This window comes from Lethenteron reissneri, chromosome 35, assembly GCF_015708825.2.
Source record: "Lethenteron reissneri isolate LAM-NWPU_2019-01 chromosome 35, ASM1570882v1, whole genome shotgun sequence".
In the NCBI taxonomy this organism is placed as follows: domain Eukaryota; kingdom Metazoa; phylum Chordata; class Hyperoartia; order Petromyzontiformes; family Petromyzontidae; genus Lethenteron; species Lethenteron reissneri.
The window spans coordinates 6191351-6205591 of NC_083813.1; the positions used below are offsets into that span (position 1 = coordinate 6191351).

A 14241-nucleotide genomic window follows, 5' to 3' on the forward strand; every position below is an offset into this window, starting at 1 on the left:
TATTCAGTTGCCCTTTGAGGATGTCTTGTGCATCTTTCAGGTTGTGTTTATTTGGTTTAAAGAAAATAACAAAAAAACTATGACGTTTCGATCGCATCGCAACACAAGCAATCGTCAGCAGCTTTTTGTTATTTTCTTTGAACCTATTTATGTGACTTTCCCGAAAGACCCAAGGATATGAATTCCTGCAGTCACGAAAGCTTTAAGTCACGAGTGGACTAAATTGCAATAAAACGTTACATTCAATATACAGTAATATCAGAATGTTATCCTCTACACGTATGTGTTGAACTTCTTTTGCACCATACATAACCACCCACGCTAATCGGAGTTGTGGAGATTAATAAGACGGGAGTGGTACCTCCCAGGGTTCAGCGGGCAAGGTTAAGGCCTAAAGCCAGATGGTGGGGGTCGTGTAAGAGCAGAACTTGGAGGTGAGGTGTCAACTGCAACAGCGCAAGGATCTGGCAGCGCGATGGCATCAGCAGCATTGTCAGCGATTGACCTTGCCACCAAAGGCGACTTGCCTTGCCACATATTTCACATACTCCAATTATCCATTGTTACTTGACCAAAAATAATGCCCCGATTTTATAAATAGAACTTGAGTCATTACATTGTTGTTGAGCAATGGTGATGTGGACATTCTTTCAGTCCCCGCTCCGGGCTGCATTTTCCGGAGGTGTCCTTAATTCATCCCTTGAAATTTTGCCAAAGACAACTGTAAAAAAAAAAAATCAGCTTTGTCCAAAAACTATTATAGTTTTCCCAAATGACTTTGCCGTGCAAGCGCGAAGCCGCCCTTTGTTTCGCCGTTTGTTTGCAGAAGCTGGAGCCCTTCCTGTCTGCGTGCCGGGGAGCCGGCGTGTTTTTGCGAAGCTCCATCCAGACGCTGACCGACAGCCCCCCTCCTAAGACGGCGCAGGTAAACCCGAGGGAACGTCACTCCCTTCGCCGGTTCCTTTCCACCGCTCGCTCTCTGCTTCGTGCCCGCGGAGTTCATCAGCGGCGGGCGCGATTTGACCCGACGTAATCCTTCGCCCGCCGCCCATAGGGCCTGCGATGCCGTGGGTTTTAAATAGAGCTTTAAGTGACGATATTTATATCGGTGAGAGGAGGAGAGAGAAATGTTTGTGCGTTAGGAGGCGGTCTAAACGGTTATTGTGTTGTCACGTTTTGTCGGACGTCAAAGTCCCCCCAACGGGTTGGCATTCATCTCCTGATCCATTGGTATAAATTCCAGATTATAAAATTTTAACTATTATGAAACTTTTTATTTTACCAGGTAAGGCCCCACAGGAGCTATGTAGCTCTTTTTCCGAAGCGGCCAGGCCACAATCGATAGCTCGACGAAGCGGCTTCTCACACGGAATGTTTTAGCAGCCAAATACTGTCCACGCTTGATTCAAAATGTGGAGGGAAAAACCGGAGGACCCGGAGAAAAATCCACGCGACCACGGGGAGAGAGACACGCAAACTCCGAATATACCGGCGTCGGGGTCGGGATCGGGATCGGGATTGAACCCACAACCGCCTGTATACCAGACGAGTTAGTTAACATCTTGCCACCATTCCTGTGGAGGGGAGTGGTGACTCGGCACAAAGTGGTTGATATTTTAACAACCGTGGATGGATGATGGGCAGAGAAGTTGACCACTGATTTAAACTCACAGCACCACCTGGCCAGATTTACACCGCATAACAGCACTGGACAAATGAGACGTTGTTTTTATCAATTTATCCTCAATCCTCGAGAACACACGAACCCACGGCATCATCACCCGGTGACGTAAACATCGCCGCCCGCCCTTGTCGGTGATCGCCGCTCGCTCTGCGCTTGCCGTCCGTGGCAGGAGGCACGGGAGGTCGCCGAGCGCCACAGGAAGATGATGGCGCGGGTGCTGGAGGACTCGCGCCTCGTGGTGCTGCAACGTGAGGGTGGCGCTGCGCTGGCGCGGCTCAAGCGCGAGGATTCCCCCGTCACCGCCTCCCCCGACTACCGGTGACGCCTGCACCCAACCCGACCGACCGGCCATCTAGCCAGTCAGCCAGGCCGATTGGGCCAGTCTCGTCCAGCCTGCCAACGGGCAAGTGGAGCGGCCAGCTAGTTAGACGGCCTGCCAGTGAACCAGCCGATTGGCAAGGTACACGGCTGCTTAGCTAGGCTGATTGCCTGCCAGACGGCGAATGAGACGGTTAGTTAGGCAGCCTGCCAGACAGTTAACTAGCCAACTGACCCAGCCGGCTGATTGGCAAGGTATTTTTCGGCTGGGCTCTGCGCCAGCCAGCCAGCCAGCAAAGGAAATGCGTGCACTGTTTTTTTTTACCCAGCATAGGCAAACATACGGCATATGAACCAATGTCTACGAGTATCATCAGCCATGATCAATCCACTGCTGGATGAAGGCCTCCCTAAACCGCCGCCACCTCTCGCCATCGTGCGATGCAATGATCCACACAGCACCTGACGTGACCTGATCTCAATTCCTCGGTGGATGTCCCTGCAGATGCGTTCCATTCGGTGTTTGTAAATTAAAATATAACTCTACAGCGAAGACAAACATCCCCCATGTAGCCTGATAGCCTGTTAGCATACGAGCTGTTCGTGAGCAAATGGTGAGTAGGTGTTGTGGCCGGAGGCATGCCTGGCTGCCCTGTGCTCTTCCTTGAAGTTGTTGACCCGTTACCAGATACTCATTTAGGGCTGAGTTGACCAGGGGGAGGCCTAACCTAAGTTCAGTTGCTATGCGGCTGGTGTTGTGTTGTTTAGCCAGGAACTGTGTGCTCTCAGCAGAGTGTGCGAGCAACTACACTCTCACCTTCCATAAAAATAGACAAAGATCCCCCGCATAGCCCCTAACACACTGTGGGGCAAGTGCTGAAAGCGAGCACCTATTGTGACAGGCACGGTTCACGGGCAGGTGATTATGACCAATGCTACCTACACCCGGGCGCACTGTCCTTCCTAATACTGACACCCTAATTACAAACCGCCCAAGGTACTCATTTCAGGCACACATGCACAGCAAAAAAGACAAAGATCCCCTGGAAAGCCTTTAACAGACCGTTGGGGTAAGTGATGGGGTGGTGTGGCCCACACCACATCTGGCCTCCTTTGTCTCCCCAGGGCAGGTATTTACACGCTGCACTAGTCGACATTGGAGGGGAGGCCTCACCACTGTTTTTGGCCGTAAGCTGGCATAGAACTCTGCTCGCCGGGTTCGTAGCGCAGTTCGCGAACCAACTACACTCCTGCTCCCCGCAATAAACCAGAGACAAAGATCCCCCGTATAGCCTGAACAGACTGTAGGGGCAAGTGCTGTTAGCGAGCACCTATGAAGGCTGGCACGGCACACGAGGGGGTGGGTGGCCAGCACCACGCCCGACCGCCTTTGTCTCCCCAGTGGCGATTTTTACACACCGCACCAGGTACTCATGTGAGGCTGAGTCGACATAGGGGAAGCCCAGGACCGGTTCAGATAATCGTCATTGGTGTTGGCCGTGAGCGGGAATCAAACCTGGGTCGCCGGGTTCATAGTGCAACGCGCTCACCGCCATGTGCACAGACAGACACACACACGTTTCAACACACAGAGCTACACAGTCACGCATACACACCAATTGTTTGTAGTTCCAGGGCTAATAATCACAGATGACCTACTTTCACCTTTACAGCTCAGAGTTTGCTGTCAGCCTTTGAGAATGGGAACCAGTCAACCGAAAGATTACCTCCCCCCCCCACATCCATTCCCTCTTTTGTTCGTCCATCCATTGAAGGCGATTGTCACAGCTCACTCATGCCATCTAGGGGGGATGTTTGTTATACCGAGTCCCAGCATCATCCATTCTTCTCGACCGTGGTGGCGAGACGTTAAATGCCTGGTCGTGGGTTCCGTCCCGACCCTGACGCCTCTATATTTGGAGTTTGAATGTCTCTCTCCCTGCGATCGCGTGGATTTGTCTCCGTGTCCCCCGGTTTTTCCCTCCACATTTAGCAACGTGCGTTTCAGAGTATGCGGCTGCTATACATTGGCACGTGATAAGCCACTTCGTTGAGCTATCATTTGTGGCCAGGTCACTTGTGAAAAAGAGCTACATAGCTCAGTGGGGCCTTACCTGGTAAAATAGAGCCATAGTTGAATAGTTTATTTCTAGATTTGAAGCTTTTGTGACTGCAAGGATTCATATTCTTAGGCTTTTTCGGTAAAGTCATGTAGGTAAAAAATTAATAAAATAAAAATAAAATAAAAATCACGACCTTTCGGAGGCAACACAAGCTTCCGTATTCAGGTGGAACCGTCACAATACGACTGCAGCTGTGCTGTGCTGTGACGGTTCCACCTGAAGACCTACGTGACTTTACCGAAAAAACCTAAGAATTTGAATAGTTTACTCGTGGAAAAGCCAAACTAAACGTAAATCATAAACGCAATTCTAGCAGTTATTACAGAGGCAGATTTTATTTTATTGGGGGGGGGGGGATAATAGCTGCTCCTTCCCCCACCTTCAAACTCATTCCCGACCATAGACCCCCTGCCCAAATGGAATATTGTGTGGACAACAGTGTGCCTGGTGTGCGTAATCTGAAAGGACACTTTTATTTTCTTGGTTCTTTCGGTAAAGTCACGTAGAAGGGAAATAATAAAATAATAAAAATATAACATAATAACTCTCACGACGTTTTGGCCACAAGGCTTGGCAGCGTATATTTAAGCTGCGACTCTAAGCTTAAATATACGCTGCCAAGCCTGGTGGTGTTCATTCAGACGCTGTCTTTCCGACAGACCTGTTCTTCACCTGCGGACGGCTGCTTGCTTTGTGGCCGAAACGTCGTGAGAATTGTATTCTGTTATGTTTTATTTTTATTATTTTATTATTTCCCTTCTACGTGACTTTACCGAAAGAACCAAGAAGATGAATCCCTGCAGTCACGAAAGTTTTAAATCGAGACACTTTTATTGATTGATCCACTTTGCTTCTCCCTGCGTGTCGTTTTTATGCCATACCAGTGCATAGAGTCACACAGCTGTGTGACTCAAGTGTTTCGAGAAAACTGCTCGCGCTATGTTTAGATGTATTTTTGTAGGATGGGCTCAACTGTGATGTGGGTGTGGGATTCAGGTCTTCGTTTGTGGGAGGTGCTGTTTGTTTTGTGAAACGTTTTTCACACGGGAATGCGTTCATCAATCTGTGCTATTACTGTTTACTAGAAGTGTCTCTGTGTGCTAAAGCATGATAAATCATCGTAGCGGCTGTTTTACTTATTCCAAATGTTAAAACATAAATAATTGATGCTAATTAAGAGCCCTTTGTGGGTCTCCTGCTGGATGAAGGTCACCCTCACCGTGTGCACTGGTCGGTCAAACTGGGTTGTTGTTTCAGAAGCGACTGGGCCACAAATGTGGCTTATCACATGGAAATATATAGCAGCCAAAGACGCTAAACACACATTGATTCTAAATGTGGAGGGGAAAACCGGAGGACCCGGAGAAAAATCCACGCGAGCATGGGGAGAACATGCAAACTCCAATATACAGGCATCAGGGTTTGTATTTAATGCACGACTTCCTGTATACCGGGCAAGTAGGTTAACATCTCGCCATCATGATGCTTGCCGTAGCTGCAATTAAATATGTGCAAATTGTCATTTCTTACCAATAAAGGTTATGAGACAAAAAGAGGAACGCATGCATTAGAGAATATGATAGAGGTTAATTACATAATTGTATCTGTTCAGAAATGTAATTGGGCTTGAGGCAGGTCACTAAGCGATGATGGCTGATGGTCAAAAATAATAACAGTGGCAGCACAAAAATGGAACGCATCTGAGAGGACATCAACTGAGCAGATGGAGTAATTACATCAGCTTATCTGCCCGTTTGGCGATGTACGGTGCGAAAGAGGTTCAATATACATTCTGTGCTGGATGAAGGCCGTCCATAAATGACGTCACGCGATTTTGGACGATTTTTTACCTCCCCCCCCCTCGTCACACGGCGTCACAAAAACTCAGACCCCCCTCAAATATGACGTCACAAAGCTCTGACCCCCCCCAAAACTATATTTCCATTTTGAAAATAAAACATGCTTCAAATCGCTTTAAACTATTGTCATTATAGTGCGTATTTAATGTGACGCTGCACTCTGATGTTGTAGGAGAAAACATGTAATAAAAAGGAAATGTAGCATAAAATTCACTTGAAAATATTCATTGTCTAATTAAAACTGCAGATGTTCAGATAATTGTATTGAAATTATCTTATAATTATAAAATATTAAAAGTAATTATTACTATAAAAAATACTTTAAACTTTGTAGTGGAACGAAGCAAAATGAAGAGTACAATTTTAACAATCACATATTCATTCCACAGAATGAAAAGCCTTGGTAGAATCATTAGAATCAAAATGTTTAATAACAATCATTACAAATTGTTTCAAAATGTATGCTTCTCTATTCTCCCATGGAGAAGCAAACTGCTCCTTCATGGAATAAATAAAATGTGACCTTAGTAAAATTAAATAATCAAATAGTTAATAATGAAAACGAATCAAAATTATTGTTGTTATAACAATTCCATTTAAGTAATATTTATTTAAAGTTGCACATTTTGATGTGGCTGCACTTTTTGATGTGGCGTCACATTTGTCAAACCCCCCCTCCCCCCCTCGTCACACATCTTCACAAATGTCTGACCCCTCTGGACGGCCCCTAATGCCTAGCTGAGCATAGGGCCTGGATCTCTGCTGGTGCCTGCAGAAGCCATGCGTTGTTGACCCGTGGCAACTGTGCGGCGTTCTTGTGGCAGGGATGCGATGGCGGCCGTGACGGTGCTGTACAGCGAGGTGGAGGAGCTGGTGCACGGCCTGGTGATGCTGTCAAACCAGAGCCTGCATCGCCTGGGTTTCCTGGCCGACTTCCTGGCCCTTCGCGAGGAGACTCAAGAGGTGAGGACCCACGTCCCACAATGTGGACATCTTTGAATGCCGTGTACCTTGCCTATGGCCACATTTTTTTTTCTACTTCCGACTTCACAGAAATGGAATAAATATCACAAGGTGGAAATCTCTGTTTTGCTAATTTCAGTTGCATGGTATTTGGCAACCCGATGTTTCTTTTGCTAGTGAAATTGGTGATGCAAATATTTGTCTTTGGAGTGAACGAAAATCATCAAGCATGACGATGATTGCAACTAGCCATGAACGATTATGATGAGACAAACTCTAAAATGAATCTGCTGATCAAGATGATTTTAGTAAAGTTATTCGAGGCTGCGCCGCACGAGGAAGAGCGACAACGGCAACTTGCTTCATTCTCCCTATGACAACACAAACTGGCGTGTCTGTCCGCCACGCCTTCTGAGGGCCACGTGTTGCCCACGGCGCCTTGTGATTGGCTCCCTCTACCCTCGTGTCATCTCTGGTGTGTGACATCAGGTGGGAGGGGCGCAGTGTACAGGGGTGGGGGGCAATGGGGGTGGGGTGAGGCCAAGGGAAGAGTGCACAAAGGGTGGCTGGATGGGGGGGGAGGCGGCGATTGCTGGAGTTTGGGGGGCCTGGGGTTGTCACACATGACGGGGGATGGGGGGGGGCATGATGGAGGTTGGAGGTGGGGAGTTGTAGCTGAGCGACGGGTACTTCCAGCCTTATGTACATCAACCAAATGAGTCCACCGAATGGTTGATCTGATAGTATGGGGGGGCTGGAGGGGGGTGAAATTGCATGCCCCTCGCACCGACGTTTAATAACTCAGTGTGAACTCCCAGTTTGACTCTTTTAGTTGAATAAGCTTAAGAGAATGACAATGAAATCGACAATATAATCTAGTCTTGGCTAAAATTCCACAGGTTGTCATAGACTGAACTAAGGCCTGTATTAAAACAACAATACAATTAGACAAACGCGCACAATATTTCGCAGACACAAATGACCGCGACTCTTGAGGAGCGTAGCCAGGCTCGGTGTCGCTCAAAAGAGGTGAAAGAGGTGGCCTTTAAGCGTCTCGTACAGTCGGTGGAGATCGAACGCCGCTGCGGGTGTGCGGTGGGATGGCGTTCCAGACGACGGGGGTTGCCACGGAGAAACGACGCCGATGTCGGTGGTGATGAAGTTTGGACGTTCACGACAGAGGGTGCCTTGAGGTGGCAGTTGCGAGATCTGTTGATGCGGGCAGTGTAACCGTCGACAGAAAAGGTGGAGTCAACAGTGACGCCGAGGAACTTGAAGTGGTCGGAGAAATAGATAGTGAAGCCAGTGATGAATGTGCTAGAAAGGGAGCGTTGATGTGGTGCGTCGCTGTCTGGTGCCTATCAGGATGGCCTTGGATTTGTAAGCATTCGTTGAGACATCGTGGGCCCCGAACCAACTGCACTCCCAGAGCCTCTCGATTCCTCTCCGTGATCCTTAAATCACGGCTCAGCTCAGGCTTGACTGTCTCAAGTGAGCCGGCTCTTGAGCATGAGCCCAGCCACGGTTAGGATTTCCATGAGCTGAGCCAGAGCTGAGCCAGGCCATGGCTGAGCCACCAATTGATGCGTCTGGAGAAGCAACTGATCAGTTCAAGGCTGAGCTGAGCCTCGACTTGAGAACACGGCTCTCGAGACTGTGACTAAGTAACATTCTGCCTCAATTATCACCGCATTAAGGTCACGTGCCTCATCTACGTTTTGTTTGCCCATGGTGGTGGTGTTTGGTGGGGGGGGATCAGCTGTGCAGGTGGCTGGGGGTGGACGGGCAGCTCGAGCCGTTGTCCCTGGGCGTCCCGGCCGACTCGATGGACAAGCTGCAGGAGGCTCGCCGGACATTCGAGGCGTTCGCCGAAACTGCGACGGTGAGTGCGGCCGCTAAGTGCTGCCCCCCCACCGGCGCCCGATGCCGTGTGGGCCTGCGCGCAGCTGCTGGCCCCGCGAGTGCTCGTTCAGAATCTGAAGTCACCGCGTATTGAATTTCACGAGGCCTCTTCGGGAGTGGCGTTTGTGTGTGCGGAAAAAAAAGATTTGGGCGCCCGTTGGTGAGGTGGGGGGGAGAAGTTACTCTCGCGCCGAGATAAGAGTAGCGACGCGAATCCCGCGCGCACGTCTCAGATTTGAGGCACGTGACAGTGAGCGGTGCATTGTGGGGGTACGTTTGTGCATTAAGCAAAAGTCCAGTCCTCTGCATACAAAATAACTAAGTAATTGCTCTTGCCAATAACATCTAGTAACCCGGCAGCATTTGTTTAACAAACTGGACTCTGCTGATGGAGACCCAGAAGGTCGAAAACGAGTCCAAAGTTTGTTTTCTGAAACCAATTGTGATTCATAATATTGAAATTCACAATAGATTTTTGGTTTAGGCTACATCATGATCCGGTCATTTTATGTCGTGAGAGCCTCCACCACCCGACATAGCAAAACTAATTAAATTATAATTTCTGTAGGCATTTCTTGTGCCCATTATTATTATTGTAAGTTCACAACCAACTTTATTGTTGTAAGCTCACAACCAAAATTACGACCTCTCACTTGAGGCTAAGTAAAGCATCTTCAGGACAAGATCCAGGAAGTTAGGAAAGCCGTGTCACCTCACATAGCTTCTTATTTGTCTGGAAAGACAGTAGGCTGAATATTACGATTGTTTACCCAAGGGAAGCATCCCTGAGTATCAAGACTCCTTATCCAGGAGGGTCTTGATACATTTTCGCAGTAAGGGGGGAGTGATGTTGCTGTGTGTAATCCCAATTGTGCAGAACATTTTTCAATCATTTGGATATTTGGCCAATGCCACTTACCTTGCACGTTTTCATCCGATGTTAATTTATTTGTATTCCATTATTATTAATAATATTGTTTTGGGTGTGATTATTTTGGCCAATCAAGTCAATTATCTCACAAACTATTTTCACAATTTATTTTTTATTTTTACCAGACAAGGCCCACTGAGATATTTACCTCTTTTTCAGAAGCGACCTGGCCAACAATGATAGCTCAACAAAGTGGCTTATCATCACGTGGCAATTTATAGCAGCCAAATACTCGAAATGCACGATTATAAATGTGGAGAGGAAAACCGAGGGACCTGGAGAAAAATCCCCGCGACCACGGGGATAGAGAGAGAGAGACGTGTAAACTTCATATATACAATCTTTATTTGAAGCTTTCGTGCAGGAATCCACACTCTCTCGTTCTTTCGGTAAAGTCACGTAGATAGAAAATGTATAGATCACAACGTTTCGATCGCAACACAAGCAACCGTCATCAGGTGAAACAAACACTGGAGGAGAACTGCTGACGTAGGAGTATATATACGGCAGGCGTCAGAGTCAGTATCGAACCCACGACCTCCTGCATACCAGGCGAGGTAGTCAATATCTCCTAGCCACCATGATGATGATGAGAGAGAGAGAGAGAGACACGCAAACCCAGAATATACAACAGGCATCAGGGTCGGGTTTGAACCCACGACCTCCTGTACACCAGGCGAGGGAGTCAACATCTCCTAGCCACCATGATGATTTTGATGAGAGACAGAGACACGCAAACCTAGAATATACAACAGGCATCAGGGTCGGGTTTGAACCCACGACCTCCTGTACACCAGGCGAGGTAGTCATCATCTCCTAGCCACCGTGATGATGATGATGATGAGAGACAGAGACACACAAACTCCAAATATACAACAGGCATCTGGGTCGGGTTTGAACCCACGACCACCTGTACACCAGGCGAGGTAGTCAACATCTCCTAGCCACCGTGATGATGGTGATGATGAGAGAGACAAAGACACACAAACTCCAACTATACAACAGGCATCTGGGTCGGGTTTGAACCCACGACCTCCTGTACACCAGGCGAGGTAGTCATCATCTCCTAGCCACCGTGATGATGATGATGATGAGAGAGACAGAGACACGCAAACCCAGAATATACAACAGGCATCAGGGTCGGGTTTGAACCCACGACCTCCTGTACACCAGGCGAGGTAGTTAACGCCGCCGCCGCCGCGACACCTCCGCAGGAGAAGATCGCCGCAGGCCAGCGCCTGCTGCGGCGTGCCGAGGAGATGAGCATCTCCCACGAGGGCTTCGCGGAGCTGCGGGCGCTGCCGGCACTGCGCGAGGAGCTCGCGGCAAAGCTCGCCTCCTTCGCCCAGCGGAGGGACGCGTGGAGACGGACGCTGGAGGACACCGCCACGCTCCACGAGTTCGTCGACAAGGTGAGGAGGAGGAGGATGAGTGGCGGCTCTTCAACGCGGGGAAGGGGGGGGGAGGGTCGGTGGGGGGGGGGCTCGAGAGGCCCATCTGCTGGATGGCCCACTCGTGTGGCGGCAAAGGAATTCAAAACATTCCGCTGTTGTATTGTGGTCAATTAAGGTTTTTTTCTGCCGTTTCAACATTTTCAGAAAGATCAAAGCGCTTTGCCGAAAGCCGATTGCCGTCTTTTTTATTTCATTTTTATGACCCCGCCCCAAGTTGAGCATCCCTGATATTTAATGAAATAATTCCTTTGTGGTTTCCAGTGTTCTGCAATATTAAATATTTAACAAGGTATTCATAACCACTTTAAAAAACTCAAGTTTGACATTTATATATAGATATCATAGCTTAATATCAAAACAAACAATTGCATTTATATGTAAAGATTGTAAATTATTTACATCAAATACGTGGTATCACTGATTCATTGGCACGTATAGAAGTGTGCACACACAGGGATTCACACCATTCTGTCAATCTTGGGGAGATTCTCTGGGCCACTGATATAATTCCGTGGCATACCACACGTATTGTTTGACGGGTTGTCCAACGTTTCGCTCCATGTGCCGGGAGCTCCAGTCAACTAAGAACCTCCCGGCACGTGGAGCGAAAACATCGGAACATCGTGCAGAACGACGCGCGGTACAACCCAAAAGTACATCGGGAGAGCCGTACGTCACAACAGAGACCTGTTCTTCACTTGAGGACGGCTGCTTGCGTTGTGGCCGAAACGTCGTGAGAATTATTTTATGTTTTATTTTTATTCTTTAATTATTTCCCTTCTACGTGACTTTACCGAAAGAACCAAGAAGATGAATCCCTGCAGTCACGAAAGCTTTAAATCGAAATTTAACCCTTACGCAGTTGCCTTCATTCCGCGGGACCAAACCACCGTAGGTTCAGCGGCACTTTAAACAAAGCTTCAAACAATAAAAAAACGAATCGCGAGAAAACGAACACGTGGCATCTCCATCGTTTAATCGCATTAAGCGCGAGGAAGCGCGCCTCGCACTTTCCCTCGTTCCCCCGGCGCTGCCAAGCGCCGTCCTCCTCCTCGTGGGTTGTCGAGCTGGCACCGCCGCGTACCCAGCGCCACCCGTGCCGCGGGGGGGCTGGCGGGGGGGGAGGGCTACGTGGGATTTCTACCGCGGGAGCCGCAGATGTCGGGCCGAGGGTTCGCGGCGTGGCTCTCTCTGGCGGCGCCAGCTTTTTTGTTGTCTTGCCGTGGCTTCCCAGCACGGTCCGGTGGCCAGCTGAAAGCGTGGGGGGGGGGGGGCAGGGGGAGGGGGGGGGCGGGGGGGGGACCCGCCCCCCCCCCGCTGCCCCCCCCCGCCCCCCCCGCCCTCCCTCTGTCAGTTGTCGCGGCAACCGGCCCCGGAGACCGGCGCTTCAGATTTGCTTTTGAATAGAGAGCCGCGGGGGTTGGTCGTCATGGGGTGGGCGGGGGGGGGGGTAGAGGTGGGGCTGGTCCGGGGCTAGGATCGGGGGGCGGGGGGGCGAAGGGAAAGGAGGTCAGCCCGTGAGGGTTGAGCGCAAAACGAGTCGGCGACAGGCGGTGGATTTGCGTGCGTGGCTCGGCTGTCTCTGTCCCCACGCCGGGCGGAGGAGGAGGTGGAAACGGGCAAAACGGCCTCGGCTCAATAAGGCAAAGATGTCTGTTAATTACTTTGTAAAGTAATCTTTTGTTTCAATTGCCCAAGTTCAACATGCAGAACTTAATGGAGGTGAGTGATTGGTTTTTTTTGCTTGCTGGCTTCAAATTAAAATGTATCCTCCACTGCCTTTGTGTGAGCGAGGTTGACCACGAGCGTATAAGGCCCTTTTGTGTTGAAGTGTTTCGTGATGATTTACTTCTGTGTTTACCACAATGGAAGTCTGCTATTTGTCCTATCTTAACATTGCAAAACTTATTTTCTTGAAAGTCACGTTAAATACATTTCAATATATGTATCGAACGTGTTACTTCTCTTGGTATTGTGCAAATTTCACTTTGTAACATTGTTCATGGAGTGAATTTAAATACAGCTATCGTTCATCCGCCAAGTGTGTGGATGTCGCTTTAGCCATCACGCTGTTATGTAACGAAGCCTGTAAAATTCGACGGAAGAAAAACATTGTTTAAAAAATGTAATTTCTTTTTAAAAGCTATTGACAACAACAACAAAAAACCTTTCCTTTGTGGTGCAAGCATCTGTGAAATGGGCACCGGTTTTTCTGTAGGTTTATTCTCTTGACCGTAAAGTGATTTTGTGTTTAAAAGAAAAAGAAAAAAAATTCTAAATGCGCAGGAGCTTTGTAATGGGATTGAGCTTTGCGAATCTTTGAGCCTGAGTGATCATAGAGAATGAGAGCTGGTGGCATCAGCATGGGGCAACACTCCTCCTTTGAACTTGGGTTCTGATCCTTGGGAAAGGTCACATTTTAGCCCAGTGCCTTTTGCAAAAAAGTAGTTGTTATACGTTCATACGTGCTTGTGGTCAACTTGCTCGAGAATTTAACAACAACAACAACTCAACGCGTCCATCAGTTACACTGCCAACACAGTCATCGCTTAACGGGGAAAACAATATATGCTATGCAAATTTTCAGGCTATGGCCCTTAATAGCAGAGACAGAGACCAGAAGAGAGAGAATGAATTAATTATAGTTGGACACTGCACAACACACCATGGTGGCCTTAATAGAAATTACATTTTGAGAATGTTTCCAGATGAACAGTTACCCATGCGATATGTTACTAAAGAGCATGCAGTGGAAGTGGTTTAATATTGAGATGGGTTTCAGTGTTAATTATTTATTTTCATGGCATGTCGTTGGACAGAGAGTTGTATTTTAATAATAATAATAGCAGTGTCATTTTACCTAAATGTAATACACAATCCACGATATGTTGACATCCCCCAAATGAATATATAATTAAATTTATACAGGGTGCCCCAAAAGTCAGGACACAGAGGGTTAATTCATTTATATTAACAGTTAAAATTAGTTATAATTTAATCTCTCATT

At 48.2% G+C, this 14241-nt stretch overlaps 1 protein-coding gene across 6 annotated transcripts in view; it reads left to right on the forward strand.

The window, feature by feature from the left end:
* LOC133350850 (uncharacterized) overlaps positions 1 to 14241 on the forward strand; it is a 173193-nt gene that overhangs the window by 138549 nt on the left and 20403 nt on the right. For all 6 annotated transcript variants that reach the window (XM_061565644.1, XM_061565641.1, XM_061565643.1 and 3 more), the window contains 5 exons: positions 827 to 925; positions 1854 to 2002; positions 6809 to 6947; positions 8707 to 8829; positions 10995 to 11192. In XM_061565644.1, coding sequence (XP_061421628.1) covers positions 827 to 925; positions 1854 to 2002; positions 6809 to 6947; positions 8707 to 8829; positions 10995 to 11192 — 708 coding nt within the window. The remainder of the gene's footprint in view (positions 1 to 826; positions 926 to 1853; positions 2003 to 6808; positions 6948 to 8706; positions 8830 to 10994; positions 11193 to 14241) is intronic.